This window comes from Epargyreus clarus, unplaced genomic scaffold (assembly GCF_041222505.1).
Source record: "Epargyreus clarus isolate Ecla_fem2 unplaced genomic scaffold, WU_Ecla_fem_2.2 ptg000018l, whole genome shotgun sequence".
Lineage (NCBI taxonomy): Eukaryota > Metazoa > Arthropoda > Insecta > Lepidoptera > Hesperiidae > Epargyreus > Epargyreus clarus.
In genome coordinates this window covers 8,217,036-8,235,389 of record NW_027332226.1, presented here as the reverse complement: position 1 = coordinate 8,235,389, position 18,354 = coordinate 8,217,036, and the positions used below count along the sequence as shown (strand labels likewise).

The 18,354-nt window shown below is 34.2% G+C and overlaps 2 protein-coding genes across 2 annotated transcripts in view; both read right to left on the bottom strand.

Moving 5' to 3' along the window:
- LOC140749812 (uncharacterized) overlaps positions 1 to 18,354 on the bottom strand; it is a 158,461-nt gene that overhangs the window by 74,180 nt on the left and 65,927 nt on the right. The gene's annotated exons all lie outside the window — the stretch shown is intronic.
- Positions 3,082 to 4,341, bottom strand: LOC140749884 (uncharacterized). Its single transcript, XM_073083123.1, has one exon. It carries the CDS (start codon positions 3,952 to 3,954, stop codon positions 3,085 to 3,087), a length of 870 nt encoding a protein of 289 aa, XP_072939224.1. The 5' UTR covers positions 3,955 to 4,341; the 3' UTR covers positions 3,082 to 3,084.

Genomic DNA, 18,354 nt, shown 5'->3' with positions numbered 1-18,354 from the left:
GTGATTTATGATAACATAAGCCGGACTTTTATAGTGTTTTTTATTGTTTGAAAGCGGTAGAATCTTTCATTTATTGATACCCAAGTTATAGGAGGTATACAGGTTGTGTTCCGGTTTAAAATGTTTGAATGGTGGCAAAGGAGAGATAAACTTCGAATCGAAGGCCTCCCAACCTAATGGTAGCAACCAACCTCGGGTATCCAATATGCGGTCGATTATAATGTCCATTTACTAAGTTTAATTAGGAGTTTGAGTACTTTTATATTCTAAGATTGTAACAACAATAATATTAAAGTTAAATAAACTTTATTTCAAACAATCGAGTTGAATTTATTACCCTACATCTAAAGTGATATTGCTGTTATTACGAAGACTTTTTGATTTCATAAAAATATCCTCTTTAATTTGTATACTCGTAACATAATCAAAATGTATCGAATGCAACGAACATAAATAAGAGTCTTATTCATATGCAACTTATAATATTTCGAGCAGCCAAATTGGCTTCATTGCCGTCGTACAGTTCAATATGGTGTATGAGGAGCAGTTTTGCTACGTTCTCTGTTTGAGTTCGGGCTCGTCTTGTTTGCACAGTCCGCGCAATCAGCGGTCCCGGTAGACAACGTAGGGACTATTACACGATTTAAGTTACATTTTACTAATTATATGTTTTCCACGTAAAAAGAAAAAGAAAGTGAAAAAAGATATTGAATGGAATTTTACAGAAACTTCAGCGTTTTTGAGTGTGTATATTTATTGTCGTTTGATCACGTAATGTTTTTGCTTTCTTAGAATATTTATTTTTATTTTGCTTTGCGTGCATTAAGAGCCTTTTTCTTATCATACAGATTTGCGCCTGTATTTAGGCTGTATGCGTGACACTTGCAAGCTATCGTTTTATAAATAGCTTTCTTGTCATGTACCTTCCACGTGCGGGCAAGTTGCCTGCGTGGACTTAAACCCGCGTGACAGGAAAGGCTAAAGACTCTTAATAGACAATACCATATATACATTTTAATAACAGTTTGTGTCCTATGTTATATGCATTCCTTAAATATTTCGAGCAGCCAAATTGGCTTCATTGCCGTCGTACAGTTCAATATGATGTGTGAGGAGTAGTTTTGCTACGTTCTCTGTTTGAGTTCGGACTCGTCTTGTTTGCACTGTCCGCGCAATCAGCGGTCCCGGTAGACAACATAGGGACTACAAGGTCCCTTACACTTACACGGTTTAAGGTACATCTCACTATGTTTTGTTTTTCTTTACAAAAGTGGCAATTGTTGAAAAAATAAAGACAAAAAAGAAGAAAGACATTTTATAGAATCCATTGTCTTCATAATTAAATTCGAACTACTTAAATTCGAACTTTCAGCTCCAGCTTTTTCTATGTCGCGACATGAATACACCCTTTTACAGATGAGTACATAATCCAGACCTAAAAATCTGACCTCGACATTGATGAATTGATGATTCAATCATCAATTCATCGTCATCAATTCAATCGTCGCAAACCTCAACATGTCACCCCGATATAGTGAGCACTATTTACATGAGGCTTTACCTTATGATCGACTTAAGGTATGACTGTTGTCTCATTTAAATACCTATAAATAAAATAAATAAAAATAAAAATGATTTATTGCATCAAAAGTAGTACATTGTTTTACAATATTGTTGGGTACCCTCTTTTGAGTACGTTAGTACCTGTAGTAGAGGGTCCCGCTCTTCCCTTATACAATACTAAGTACTACTAAATACAATTTTCCAAATATATTATAATTTAATATAATTATTTGAACAATGTTGAATTTATTTTATTTTATAATTAAGAATATATGTATATAAAATAAATATAATATAATATAGTGGATATATAGTGAATATGAAATAGTATCTGTGTATTATGTCTGTGTGTGTGTGTGTGTGTGTGTGTGTGTGTGTGTGTGTGGATGTGTGTGAATGTGTGTGTATGCTTACGTATGTGTATATGTAAGTGTAAGGTGCATCAGGTGAAGGTACAAAGAAGAGATTCTGTTTCTTCATAATTAAGTTTTTGTAACCAATCTTTTAAACATTTTTTACAGTCATAGTATTTCATAGTGTATATATCTACATCCTGGTTTATTTTATTAAATAGATAAATAGATAGTCTTACGTATTGTCTTGATGCAAATTTACTTTTAAATAGGTCGGTATAGGGCAATGTATACTTTCTACGTTTATTCGCCACTGGAGGCTGATATTTTAAGCTTTTATGAAGTTTTAGAATAGTTGCTGATACGTAAAGTTTTCTTACCGAGAGCAGGCCAGACAATTTGTATAAATCAGAAGTGGGGAATCTATACGGTTTGCAGTACATCACTTTTATCAGGCATCTTTGAGCTCTTTCAAGTTCAAGGAACCTTGTCTTAGCTGCTCCGCCCCATATAGGAATGCAGTAGCTCATCGTAGATTGGACTAGGGCTATGTATACTTTATTTAGTAATGATTTTGTACATACATGCCGCAGGGACTTAAATATCCAGATTAGTTTCCTGATCCGGGTTGCCATCAAATCCAGATGCGAATACCAAGTTAACCTCTGGTCAACCATAACCCCAAGGTATTTTACATTGGATACTTTATTTATTTGAGGGCAGTCACAGTCAGAGTGTAAGTCTGGACATCTATGAATTTTTATTTTAAAGTCCGGTGGTGGTTGTGTTTTATTAGATTTCGTAAAGCAGACATAATTTGTTTTAGAGATGTTCAAAGTTAGTAAGTTCTCATTTAGCCACTTTGCTACCTCGGCCAGACCTAATTCTGCTGTTTTCTTTACAGAGGACCACGTATCTCCTGCGAAAACAATTGCAGTATCATCTGCGTATGAAAACAGCTGCCCGTCCATAAGTTCCATATTACATAATTGATTTATATATATCAAAAATAGGGTCGGGCCAAGCACACTTCCTTGGGGGACTCCGTAATTGACCGTTATAGGATCACTTATGAAACCTCCAATTTTGACTGACTGTTTCCTATTTTCAAGGTAGCTTGCAAAAAGAGACAGAGATTTCCCCCTTAAGCCCAGACTTTCAAAGATAGTCATGACTTTTGCAGCAAGCTGTTTACGTGAGATTCGTTTTTGATAACAATTATTGGTGAGTTTTCATTTTTCCTAACATATATCTTGCCGTAGGATGTCCAGCAAAATTTGTAATCCTGGGATTTAGCAAGGTCACGGGCAAGGAAATACAGGCGCGCCCCTTTCGCTGTTAGTTGTTCCGATACATAAATTGGTTCATATTCGTTTTTTGTTAAACCCAGGTGTTTGGCGCATAATTTTTCTTTATATTTTATGTTGTAGTTTTTGGCCTGTTTGAGAAACTCAGTTTTTAACATTGTTGATGATATTTCAGTAATTAAATGTGTTTTGTTTGTGTCGTTTTTCCTGTGGACTCTGTAGATGTCTCTTATGTCCCTTTTTTCAATGTCGCATCCAATGTTGTTGCACAGAGTTAAGAATAATTTAATTAGATCTTCCTTGGACTCATTATGTATTTTTGGGACATTTTTAATTTCGATGCTAGCTTTTCGGTTTTCGCGCTGTAATTCTTCTACTTTTTCTTCTAGAAGTGTTATGTAGTCTTTGTCCTTTTTATTTTGCGTCTCAAGTAGCTCAATTTTCTTTTTTAACTCTTCATTTTGGGATGTAAGGAATGCAACTGAGTTTTGAATATCACTATTTGTAGCCTTTATTTCCATAAGTGTAGGGTGTATTTTCTTGATTTCCTCCTGTTGTGCAGTCATCAAATCGGAAATCATTATTTTTATTTCGTTACGAAAAGTATTAAAATCATGCGCACATTCACTCTCCCTGCCCCGTTTATTACGCTGAGCGACATAGTTTGGCGGCGTGCGGTCCATTCTATTATAGGTATGGGACTTAGTCGGAGTCTTGTCAGATGCGCTCATGAAGGTACCAGGCAATAATAAGTTGCAAGATGTCAACGCTACGTGTTCTCTCTTTCTCACTAAGGAGATAGGTCACGCCGTCCCTTTTTTATGCCAATCAGGGCCCGGTGGGCGGAGCTTAAGCCTAGACAAGGATGGCGTTAATGCGTGTGCGCTGGTTTATGAGACAAAAGATTCACAGTACCTGCTGCGTAGCCGATAAGCGCAGTAGTACCAGGCTGACTGCGACGCGTGGGAATTTGCTGCTTATACTTAATAGACGTATGGCGTTGACTCCTGATGAATTCTGCACTCCTATTTTTTGAACTAGATTATTTTCACTTAATTTGAATTTATTTTAAGAAAATAATAATTAACAGTGATTATACACGTTTACACCTTGCGGCGGTCCGGGGGGAAGAGGAGGAGGAGGAGGGGGGAAGAGACCTATGTTTATTTATATTCAAATGGATCGAAACAACCGTTTAACTACCTTAGCTTTACATGCTAGTTGCTTTCTTCCACCATAATAAGTAATAATGGAAATAAGACTTGTTGAACAACCTATTCCTCCTAACAGTTTTACTAGGTACATACCAAAGTCATTTGAAAACCTACAGCATTTTCTTTTATATTATTCAGGGAACAGCTGATACGTATCGCTACGAGGTTAAGTCTAGCGGAATAAAAGTTTAATGAGCGCCAAGTCCTCACAAAACTCAATACAATCAGGAAGTAATTCCACGCGAACAATTTAATTGCAAAAGCCATCGAAAAATGAATTACGAAGTAATGGGCTTGAAGTGTGCGTTATGGCCGCAGTGTATTTTTTTAAGTTAATAAAATACATTTTATTCCATTTTGTAATATGTTTTTTTTTTCATTTGAAATTTGGTTTCTTTAATTTGCGTATATTTATAGGCTCGACTTGGCGGAGGCACTGCCGTGTCTCCTGATTTAGATCAGATTTCTTTTTTATCTTATAGGAGTACAATACAAGTAACTTCTCGCGGCACCGCATCGCTTTTATCTTCGTCGCAAAATATAAATCTTGGAACCATAAAAAATGTAAATCAAGTCGGACTTAAACTTATTTAACTACACAAAGAATGTGTCATGCATATCAGGAAAGATAGAAACTTTTATACGAAATTTGTTTTTTACTCTTTCTAGTTGTCTGTATTTTGAGTTCTCAGATCTCAGTTATTTTTCTGTTTCTAGATTTCGAATTTGCAAATTTTTATATTCATGCAAAGTCTATGTATATCAAAGAATCTCTTAATAAGAACATAATTTTCATTTAATGGTATAATTTTTGGATGTTAAAAGGTATATTTCTTATTTGATATAATAAGTTTAGTTTTGTAAATACACTGATAATACAGACAGTGCCGTAAATTTACACTACGCAGGAAACATGTGAAAACAAAACACGGTAAAATATAGTATTCTTTAAAAAAATACGCACAAAATGTACGTTATTTTGTCGAAAGTTAAATAAATACACACAGAATTTACCTTATTTTAGTCGAAATATACGGTATAGAGTAGTTACCAGTCGTCTTGGCTAAATCCTGTTCATTTAGACTTGAATCCGGGTGTTTCCGTCTAGATGTAATTAGCTAAGCTAATTTCTGTTAGCTGTACTTATACTGAATTTGGAAATTAACTAATCTTAATTGCCGTCAAGATGTCACTGTATAATTAGATCTGACTATCTACATGTTTTGGCTTTCAAGTTTCATTCATATTTAAATGGCTTAAGTATTCCTGGTTCCCTTGAAGTTTATATACTTGTATGTCTATATAATATGTGATGACACAACCATAATAAGAAATATTACTGGAGTTTTATTTTATGTGTGCATGAAAGACGCACGCCGGCGCTGTGTACGTAAATTCTTGTGTGCGTCAACTTTCTTTGTGGTTTAAAATAAAATGGATGGGAGAAAAAACATTACCTATACATTTTTCCGTATAAATACCTTTCTGCCGAAAACCAAGAACTGCTTCAAGCTACAAATAGATGTTGCGATTTTCCCACCTCCCTGTTTGGGAGTTATTCTGTTTGAACTACTGGTAACCACCAAGATTTTTCGAGCAGGTTAAAATAAAATTCGTTAAGGTGTCAAGAGACAAAGGCAAACCGATCGACTTCAAGGAATTCCGTAAATAAAGTTACAGATAGGTGGTGATGATTTGTGGGTGTTTCCCACTTAACATTAGCAGAATATACGCTAGTATGATACTCGTACATCGATCATGTAAAAAACACGTAAGCTACTGCGCAAGCACATCGATGAGTTACGTAGGGGACGTCTGAGTGAGTTGTACTTGAGACATCGGAAGGGTACTCCAGTTGATATATTACATACTCCCTTAAGTAAAAAAGGTAAATGGGAGGCTAGCTCAGTTGTCAAAATTGACCATATATTTTTTATTGACAACATTAAAGCTCATCAATAGCTGACATACAAAAAAATTGTTTAAAAAACAATTTGTTCTTTACATTATTTTCCTAGTCTATTTACAAAATACTTAGTTTTTAATAATAAATTAAAACATGTCATATTTTTCTGTATTTTTTTTCCGTAAATAATTCCTTATTGAGTCTTATACTCTGAAATTGATTTACCAGGGGTGGTATACCTAGTGTACTGTATGGCTGTCTATTGTTAAAATAATTATATTAATTTAACACGGAACGATGTTTGCATACATCAATCATAATTAATGATGACACGGACGTCTAATTGGGCTATAGCATAAAAATGGCGAAACTACTAGATGTTTATTAATTAATTCGCAAAAGGGCAAGGCCAGTAAGGCACGGTAAGGGTTGGAATCGCGATGCTTTAATTATGTCATAGTCGTCGTGTTATATTTTTATTAAGTACCCTTATAATCATAAACATTCTGAATTAAGGCATACAATATCATATTATAACGAGAATCCTTTAAAGCATGCTTTTCGGAGCATCGATAGATAGGGATTTGAGCAAATATTATATTATACAGTGAAACTTGGTTAAGTGGGACCTGGATAAGTGAGAAACCTCCATAACTGGAACTCATGCTGAGGTCCCAACACTTTGGCACTGAATTACCTCTGTTAGTGGGACGAGGTAAACCTCTATATCTGGGATTTGTTCTTTCGATTTATCATCATAGTTACCTCTATAACTGAGACAACGAGTAAATTTTATATGCATAAACCTCTGTAACTGAGATAACATTGTTTGTTTACTCATCCTTATTCTACCCACAAATTCCACACGTAATTCCAAGTACGTAAGTACAAATTTTGAGCTTCAATTACCTTCAGTTTTAGTTTCGCTTTACTATCATACAGATGTTTATTTGAATATTTGAATTTGAATATATTTGAATGTCAAAACGAAAGCTACAATCGTTATCATTACGTGAAAAACTGAAGTTAATATCCGTTTATGAAAGTGGGAAGACACGCGAAGAAGTTTGTGCCGAATTTAATGTGCCAAAATCTACTCTTTGTAGAATAATTCAGAGTAAACATAAAATTGAATCACAATGTTCTGAAGGACAAGGAAAACTAAAACGCTTGAATATTTTTGTTGATTACATTTGTATGATTACCTTTAAGTACATAATATTTTTTTTATTAAAACTCATTTACATACATAACACGTTATTTTATTTTATGATCGCACCTGTATAACTGAAATAACCTGTATTCTCACCTCTATTAATGGAACCCTCTGTAAATGAGACAGATATTTATTTATACCTGTATATCTGAGACACTGGGTAAGTGGAATACCTCTATAAGTGAAACCACATTGCAGGTCCCTTGATGTCTCACTTAACCAGGTTTCACTGTACATATTTTTTACATAGAATATAGTAATTTCTGTATATATCTAAAACTGGCTCGTGAACCGGACGGATCTCCCTTCATATCAAAAGGTGAGAACTCAAGAAGCGTTTTTTTCCGTTGCCGCGGCTGACACAGAACCGTACGTATAGAAATACGAAAATTTATATGAATGACAGTTTTATCAGTCAATATATAGTCTGCAGCGTGGTGAGTCCCTGTTTCCCACTATTAATATATTGACGGTGCATAGTCAATACATTTATGAAAATATTATGTATGTAAGTAACACACTGATATGTTTGAAAAAAATAGTAACCACTATAACTTTAATACCAGAAATAGAAATAAATTAGCAATTCCTAAACATAGATTATGTATGGTGGCTAGATCTTTCATGGGCAACTGTATTCGCTACTACAATAAAATACCCGACCACATTTTGACTCTCACAGAAAAAAGTTCAAACATGTTGTTAAACAAACGCTATGTAAAAAAGCGTACTATAAACTAAGTGATTATTTGACTGACAAAACGGTGTGGTCTGAATTAGCTCCAGCTCCACATGTACCATTACGTTAAGTTGACATTGTAAAAAACATTTTTTTTTAAAAGACGTGTGCTATGGAGTTTCTTTCGCCGCTTCTTCTCCATAACGAAACACTTTGTGAAGAGGTGGTAGTTGTATTGACATTCAAAAAGTGTTCTGTAAAGAACCTATTTTGAATAAATAAATGAATAAAAAAAAATGATTTGATTTGATTTGATTGATTTTCACGCCGCGATTATTTCACTGTGACATCTCTGCGCGATTATTTCACTGTGACGCGATTATCTGCTATTTAGCTGTGACGGTGGGCAATATACATCGATCTCTTTCCATCTTACGGCTATTAAGTATTTGCGGCGATTTTGGAAACAACAACACCTATTCCACGACGGCGAAAGCTGCAGAAAAACGCTCTGTATTTCTTACTTTAAAAGGGTTTACATCATAGTCGACACTAGTCAAGTGCAACCTTACTACTCGTACATAGTAGTCATTTTCATGTTTTCTACTACCACTAAATCATTGACCATTAATTTCTAATACAGCCAGAGCTGAACGCCTTTGATTCTAGATTCATTTTAAATGATTTATAAACCTGTATTATAGAGCTACAATCTTGGATGAATTCTACGCTATAATTAGCCCCGAAACCGAGTTGTGTTAATAAATTACTTGCGGCATCAGAGTTTGACCCTCTTCGGACTTCAAAGGGGATTCAAAGAGTGACGGGTGGATTTACCTGCATTCATACTGGAATAGCTGGTTGGATTAGGTACTAATTTGTGTATACTACCAACTGTATACTTAGTGGATTAAGGTAACACAACAAAAACAGAGTCGAGCGCGACGTAGCTTGTTCACCAAAATAGTATTATTTGAGCGACGATAGTTTAATGATTTGAATTTACGCCGTGCGTTTTTGAAGTGAAAACTTCTAGCGGCGCTGTGCACTTATTGTGATGTGTAAAAAAATTTGAACTCGCGTCAGGATCACGTGTTCTGATCGAAAATTCGTAAGACGGCAAAGGAAACTGCAAAAGTCAAGATGTCATCCGGTATCATCATAGAAAAAAATATGTCAATGGGTGTCTATTTAATTTTTTATCACTGTCAAATTAATTGTCACTTGCTTAAAACGGTGAAGAAAAACATCGTACGGGAACCTGCGTACCGGAGAAATCTTAAAAAAAATTGTTTTCCACGGTATGTGGATACCAATTCGCACTTGGCCAGCGCGGAGGACTATGGCCTTTCTTATTTTTAGAGGAGATCCGTGCCCAGCAGTGGGACAGTGGGTGATGATGATGATGATCAGTGGTTGGCCATGGTGGTGGACTGTAGCCTAAATCTTTCACATGAAACGATATCAAGCAGTAGGACAGTAATATATTGATGATGATTGTATAACTATTTGAAATAAATAATTTCATCAGCAGAATTATAAAGGGAAGTGACCGATAAATGTATGCTAGTCTAACCTAGTAACACATTTGTAACCAACTCATGTATCTAGTCCTAATTAAGGTCATTAATGCATTAGCTGATTGGATTTATGCTACGAGTACTTGCGCTCCCTTCTTGGATACTTTTACTATGATTAATATCTTATTTTCCATATATGCTCTGAATGAAAATGTTTGTATATAGTGTATTAAGTTTTTCGATTAAAAAATGTAAATTTTTTATGTTTTGAAATACGAGATAAATTGTTGTTTATGGAGAAAAAATATTAAATAGTTTTTTTATAAGATTGCAGCGCCAAATGAGAGCCATCTGAGGCAAAATGATAACTGGAAAACATGTTAGGTTGATCACAAACCGATCACAGATGAGTTTCCACTTCTAGGAAATAAGATGGTTGTGTCATATGTAATTCAGAAGAACTGCACCATACAGATCGTACCAATTCTCAAATAAAATTCAACTAGTTATTTCTTACTAAAAGTAAGTAGTAAAAATAAGTAGTTTGAGTAATAAAATCACTTATTACAGTATGCTTTAGTGTTATGTTTGTTGCAATTGTTTCCATTATCGCAGAATAAAAATAAAAACGATGTAGTTCACCATTTCTGTACGTTTCTCATACACGAAAACTGTATCAAAAATTATAGAATATCTTATTCATCTCGAGATCTCACATGATTATTCTAAAAGCTCATATATCCGAATTTGCCGCATCTCATTCTAAATGTATGATAGCCAAAAAGATGAGTTCTACAGGCCTTCGCTGTGGACGTTTGATATTTATGGTCGCACACGTCCGCCCTACTTTACGAATGAATGTCTAAATGGGAACAAAGATTAATATAACAGCTTATAAAACTATATTTCTGTTAGAAATGAGTGACGATACATAAAATAAAAACAAAAAAATCAGTTGCTCAAAAATTACTAATTGAAAAGGAAAAAAAAATATATTGAACTAGAATAATGAAATTATTATATGAAAATAGGAAATATTATAAAGTGCGGCGGGGACAAATTAATTTTTTGTAGTTATATTTTAAAATTGTTGTTCCCAAAATATTACCCTTATTCTGACGCAGTTACGTAGAAAAAATGAACGTCTTTCTAATTTTTTTTAACATAACTGTCCCGTTCTAATCTTATATGCTTTTATGTATGAAAGTAAAATAACTACTTTTGGTTTTTCTGTCTGTTTGTTTGCATGTTTGTCTGTTTGGGGTGGCTAATTGTCAGGGTTTGACCAGACTTGGATAGATTTTTACGAAAAGATAGAAATGTTTACAATCTAGGAATCCTGGTAGAGACTTTTATTTATCACATTTCATTTACTAGATTTAGATATGAGATATTTGTAATTCTGTAGGGACTCCTTTGCTTAAGATTTATTAATATAAATTATTTAGGGTAAATGGACCGTACGATCACGTCTAAAACCCATTTTATAGGTTCACATAGTAAATTAAATAGTTAGATACTTCAATAATTTATAAATAACATATACTCTACTAGAGCTTCATATTTTATTTATATCTCTGCAATCCATTACCATAATCCGTTACATATTACTGAAATATGAAAGCGAGTGAATTGGCCGCTCGTGAATATACCGGATGAAGGATCTAAGTAAAATATTGTAGATTGATTGCATGTAGCTGTTAAGTTAACGGGTGTTATTTTTGATTGATGGTAAAATATGTTTTCATATTTTATTGATCTGACTGACGATTTAATTATTTGGTGTTTTATCATCATGATGATTGATAACATAAGCCGGACTTTATAGTGTTTTTTATTGTTTGAAAGTGGTTGAATGTTTAATTTAATAATACGGGAGGTATAGGAGGTAAAGAGGTTGTGTTCCGGTCTGAAATGTTTGAATGGTGTCAAAAAAAAACTTATCGTCCGTACCTAGCCCTACCGGTAGCAACCAACCTCAGGTGTCCAATATGCGGCTGATTATAGTGTCCCCTTAGTGAGCTTAATTAGGAGTTCCTTTGCTACTTTTATATTAAAAAAGCAATTCCATAAACAATAATATTAAAAACGATCAAACATTATATCGAACAATCGAGTTGAATTTATTACCCTACATCTAAAGTGATATTGTCGTTATTACGATGACTTTTTGATTTCATAAAAATATCCTCTTTAATTTGTATACTCGTAACATAATTAAAATGTATCGAAAGCAACGAACATAAATAAGAGTCTTATTCATATATCCAATGCACCTTTTCGAGAAGCCATATTGCCTTCATTGGCGTCCAACTGTTCAATATGATGTGTGAGGAGCAGTTTTGCTACGTTCTCTGTTTGAGTTCGGACTCGTCTTGTTTGCACAGTCCGCGCAATCAGCGGTCCCGGTAGACAACGTAGGGACTATTACACGATTTAAGGTAACTTTTTACTACTTTTCTGTTTTCCACGTAAAAAGAAAAAGAAAGTGTAAAAAGATATTGAATGGAATTTTACAGAAAGTTCAGCGTTTTTAAGTGTGTATATTTATTGTCGTTTGTCGTAATATTTTTGCTTTCCTAGAATATTTATTTTTATTTTGCTTTGCATGCACTAAGGGCCTTTTTCTTATCACACAGATTTGCGCCTGTATTTAGACTGTATGCGTGACACTTGCAACCTATCGTTTTATAAATAGCTTTCTTGTCATGTACCTTCCACGCGCGGGCGAGTTGCCTGCGTCGACTTAAACCCGCGTGACAGGAAAGGCTAAAGACTCTTAATAGACAATACCATATTTAAATTTTAATAACAGTTTATGTTCTACGTTATATGCATTCCTTAAATATTTCGAGCAGCCAAATTTGCTTCATTGCCGGCGTACAGTTCAATATGGTGTATGAGGAGCAGTTTTGCTACGTTCTCTGTTTGAGTTCGGACTCGTCTTGTTTGCACAGTCCGCGCAATAGCGGTCCCGGTAGACAACGTAGGGACTATTACACGATTTAAGGTACATCTCACTATGTTTTGTTTTTGTTTATAAAGGTGTTTATTTTTGTTTTAAATTGCTGAAAAAATAAAGACAAAAAATATGAAAGACATTTTATAGAATCCATTGTCTTCATACATCGCGAAATTTTTATTGGTTTTTTTTTTTTACAAAAAGGATTTACTAATCTTTTCTGAATAGTACAGATTTCGAACATTTTATCTATGAGAAAATCTAAAATTGGTATTTTTTTCTACTAAATTTAAGTACGTATTAAGGAACAAAAACGTACTTTTTATCAAAATCTTCTACACATACATCCGATACTTGAAAAACTTTTACTTATACAAAAAGGTATTACCGATATAAGATTGGGGAGTTAGGAAACTTTGTACAAGTTAAACCCACTCATGTAACAGGCTATCCCTTCGGAGATTTACAAGAACAGATTTATGTCGCGGTCGGATGGAGTCGAAGTAATGCTTCTTGTTAGTTTTCCCGCACTTAAGTAATCCAGTATTAATTGTTACAAGTCCCTTGTCAACGATGAATTTTTTGAAGTGAAACTTCTTTTATATCACGGCGTGCGTAAATGGACCTTTTACGCACGCTTCGCGTGCGCAAAACCCCCATTTCCGACCCCGTAATATAAAATTTTATACAACACGCGGACGAAATAGTACATTACAATACGAGGACGAAAAATTTTTTTCTGACAAGTGTGAGTTTGCAGGCCGAGCCGCAGGCGAGGACTGCAATCACACGAGTCAGAAAAACATTTTTCGTCCGCGTGTTGTATAAAATTTTATATTACGGGGTCGGAAATGGGGGTTTTTCGCACGCGAAGCGTGCGTAAAACGTCCATTTACGCACGCCGTGATATAAAATGTTTTTCTGACTCGTGTGATTGCAGTCCTCGCCTGCGGCTCGGCCTGCAAACTCACACTTGTCAGAAAAAAATTTTTCGTCCTCATATTGTAATGTACTATTGTGTGATGTGAAAAAATATGTTTTTTTTAATTGTTTACTTATTTATTATTGATACAATAGCTGTATTTCACGTATTTTGAAGAAATATAACTTTCAATGCGCTTACAAAAACAATTCGATGACTTGTATTGTTTTAATAATAATTTGTGTGTGTGTGTGTGTGTTCTAATCTATACATCGAATACCTATAAGTACCTATACGTAGAATACTGTAAAATAGCTTCATGTTGCTACCCAACCTTCTACTCTATGACTCTACTCCGTGATACAATTCACGTCCTAATAAGCCTATAAATAACGTCCACATAAATAGAAGTAAATAAAGAACAAAGATATATGCGAGGATGCATAATCATAAAATATTGTAACTTGTGGTCACCCGTTTTTTGTCAGAGGACTCATTTGAATGATACGAAGTTTTGTAAGATTAATATTAAATGTTCCTTTTCCCAAGCTACGTGCCTGTCGTAGACACGTCGAGATAATGTAGTATGTGGAGCATTTCGAGGTCCAATTTTTCGTAAGATAAATCTCTATTAGCATTAGGATCCTTTCACCATTTATAATGCAGTTGGATCATTACATATATTTTATAGAAGCGTAAGTCTTATGTTGACACGTAAGTTATACTTCTTTTGCGTCATATTTTTTATGCATTCATATATTTTTTAAGTGAGCAAATGGTAAATAAAAGTAAATATTGTGAAAAAATATTTGTTACATCGGCGCGCACAATTTATGCTCACTATTAGACTCAGATCCCTATTTCCACACGCAAAAGCAAAATAGTTTTATAACTAAGTTATAATCAAGTAATAGTATACCTATGATATAAGCATAGATTAGTAAAGATACTTCGCCGCCTTGAAATTGTATGAAGCCACAAATGGCTTATTATCGTAAGTTCTTTTTTTGAATTATTGACAAATAAAAACATTTTTAGAGAAAATTTACGAATAAATCACTAATACTGCGTAATTTACATGAATTTACATAATAAATAAATAATTATTTCAAATATTTTAGGGATATTTTAGCACGGAGACGTGGCAAAACTTTTTTACGCAAGTATTTCAATTCTCAAAACTGGGTACATTCTCTAGTTAGGAGTGAGTAATCTTTACTAATCTATGGATATAAGTTACAAAAAATAATAAGAACTGCGAATAAGTTTATCATATTATCAAAAATTAATAGAACTGCGAATAGTTTTATCATTATCGTAAGTATTTACACAATATTTGTTTAAAAACGATGGGTATATCACACGTCCCATCTTATATCAAAAAATTCATTGTGAAGCTTCATCTAAAATGTGTGTTGTGAGGTAACTATGTTCGCTTTGGAGTTTGTTTTTTATTTGTGTATGTCTGTTACTACTTTTTCGTGGAATAGCTGAACCAATTTAGATGCAAATTTTTCTCTAGCACGCTTTGTAACGTTTTACAGAAAACGTTTTATGGTTTCAGTACGCTTGCGAAAATTACTTACTCGGGCTGTTAAAGGATATAATTAGCGGCAGTTTAGCTGCCCGATAAAGTAGTTAAATTTACACGTACTTGATATAACATTTAACGAGGCAAAAATAAGTCCAATGTTTTAAAAAGGAAAACTGAGTAAATAAGTCATATGTGCCGCGATAGAGAAGTAAAAAAATGACGCCATTATTATTTTTTGAAATTTTAATAATGCAGTGTCAAAATCCGTCAAGTCTTTTAGGCTTAGGCCACAGCTGTTACCAAAGTAATAAACATCATTTATATGTTAAAATTCGTTAATCTTTTAAGCCATATCTGTTGCCAATGAAATAAACATACATACATTCGAACTCTAACTCGCGTAACTATTCGAACTCTAACTCGAAATATAACTCGCGTTCTGTCGCAATTAGTTGAAAAATACCAAATTGATGAATGATATGATTTTCATATCTTGTTCGGAAATTTTAACATATCACAGTAAACATATCTCTGAATGATTGTAGTGGTTGATTGATAAATTATTTACATTCATTTCTGTACCCAGAATTTTCATTCCAGCAAATAAAATTATGCTCGTATTAATTAAATTGTAATTTTCAAAATGTATCAGTTTGTTCAATTATATTTACAAGAACGTGTTCGTTGTTGATTTATTAATATTATTGTGGTTTTTGAATTAACAAAAAAAGTCTGAACTGGTGTCATTTGAAATTTAATTTTAATTTAATTTTGTGTTTGTTTCAGTTTTATAATCGATTTGGTGTGGGTCTGGGTTTCAATTGAGTCTTCAGGAAAGCAATATATGTGGGGTTGACTAGTTATTTTGAAATTGAATATTAATTTGAATTTAGACATTGTTCCGCCTTATAACAATTTTGGTTTGAATGGTGCAAGTTCCAATTGAGTCTCAGGGAAGCAATACACGTGAGGTTGATATAGTCAAACTCTAATCTTGTCTGTGGCTGATTAAAGTTACCATGGGCTACAATAGCCACTTATCAACTGAAATACATATTCCCTTCCCGTTCTATGTATAAAATAAAAGCAGAAAGCAGTTTCAAAATGAATAATGGTCAACAAACGTTCGATCATTTAGTCTACCGTTAACTAATGTATAACAAATAAAAATCTTCCCGAAGGTAAAAAATCGCGAAAGTGCTCTGCAGCTCAAAGCAGAAAAGCAAACTTGGCGAGATGAATAAAAAGGAAACACCGAGTGGGCTTTCAGAAGCAAGTAGTGATAGTAATTTTTCAAATGTGTCCTCATTCTATTGCCGTACGTAGTAAAATTAACATGCACATATACGGTCGTAAGTGTAGTCCATTTATCCTGTTTAGAAGTTAAAATAAAGTTTCTTCGCGGGTGCTTTTTAACCAATTGCAACTGAAGAGGAAGAGGGTAATGTTTTTGGAGCGTATGCATATGCACACAACGTACTTATAATACCCAGTTATTTACATAGGTATAGTCTGCACTAAACTGCTAGTCCGCTCTGAAGTCGTTGCGAGCAGGTGTAGTCATACAACTTACTATGGCGACGCGATTTATTTCTATACTAGTTTTTGCCCGCGGCTTTGCCCGCGTTTAAAAGAAAATAATATGACATACTAACATACATAAAACTGAAAATTCGTACCTTCATTGGAATGACAGTGGCGCCAAATCGGTTCAGTGGTTTAGGCGTGAAGAAGAGGCAACCAGACAGACAGACAGAGTTACTCTCGGATTTATAATATTAGTAAGGAGTAAGGACTAGTAAGGATTAGTAAGGATTATAACATTTCCATTCACGTATTTTCGTGGAAAATCAATCAGTATTAATACCACCACTTGGTTATTGTTTGACAAGTTATGAATTAACCTTATGTTGTACAGTGTACTTGATTGTTAACAACACAGCATTGTTTGTAGATACGCACATGTTTGTGTAATTGATCTTAATCCGCATTAAATTGATCTAATTGGCATGTATGTATACAAGGTGTCCGGCAATACATAGTATTCTACAGTTATCATAATATGTACATGTTTATTTATTGTTTTAACAATCTATACTATGTTGATTTTAATAAAATAAATAATTACGTCAATGTGTTAATGTGACTCAATTATCATTAAATAAATATGTTTTCTTCGTTCAATTTTCTCATATCGAATGTATATTTTGAGCGATCTACATCATATTGATTTTTTTGGAAATCAAGTATATTTTTGTTTTTTGATACCAATTGTTAAATATTATCTCAGGCTTTATTGGCGGCTAAACCGTGTTGTTTATCTCTATGTCATACCCCATCATCATCATCATCAGCAACCCATTACTGTCCCACTGCTGGGCACGGGTCTCCTTTCATAATGAGAAGGATTAGGCCATAGTCTACCGCGCTGGCCAAGTGCGAATTGGTAGACTTCACATACCTTTAAGTTTTTTTTTATAAATCTCTCAGGAATGCAGGTTTCCTCACGATGTTTTCCTTCACCGTTTAGAAAGTGATAATCAAATTCTAATTCGCACATAACTTTGAAAAATCAGAGGTACGTGCCTGGGATTTGAACCTCGGACCTCTCGTTCGAGTGGCCGAGTTTCTTAATCATTAGGCTATCACTGTCATACCCCACCTCTACCTTATTCTTATAAGCTTTGAAGCAGCGTGATGAAGTGTACTTTAGGCCTTCAGTTTGAAAGAGACCTTAAACATTGGGACATGAAAAAAAGTTGCAGCCCTTATAAATTCCAGAACTTAGTAGGTAAACACTTGGAATATTGTAACATTCCGTATAAATTAAAATAATAACTTGCATCGAATTTTGTGCATAAACGTCCTGAATCGACAGCGGCACGCTAGATTCCTGTCAATTGCCGGCTTGCATGAACGCTTTTCATCGAATTATGGAACAATGGGTAAGTGCTTTCAATATGACACCCATACATAATAAGTGGCGACTTACTTCGGTAACTATTACGGAATACTAAATAATAAGTAACTATACTAAATAATAAGGATGTTGTTTGTAATGATAGCAAACGACCATGCAGTTCGTCTAGTGGTAAGTGACCGCTGCCGCCATCATTATCACCATCGTCATCAACCCGTCACTGTTACTGCTGATCACGCGCCCCTTCTCAAATGATAT

Excerpts from the sequence above, each read along its gene's own strand:
- LOC140749884 (XM_073083123.1), bottom strand. The coding sequence starts at position 3,954 with ATGAGCGCATCTGACAAGACTCCGACTAAGTCCCATACCTATAATAGA.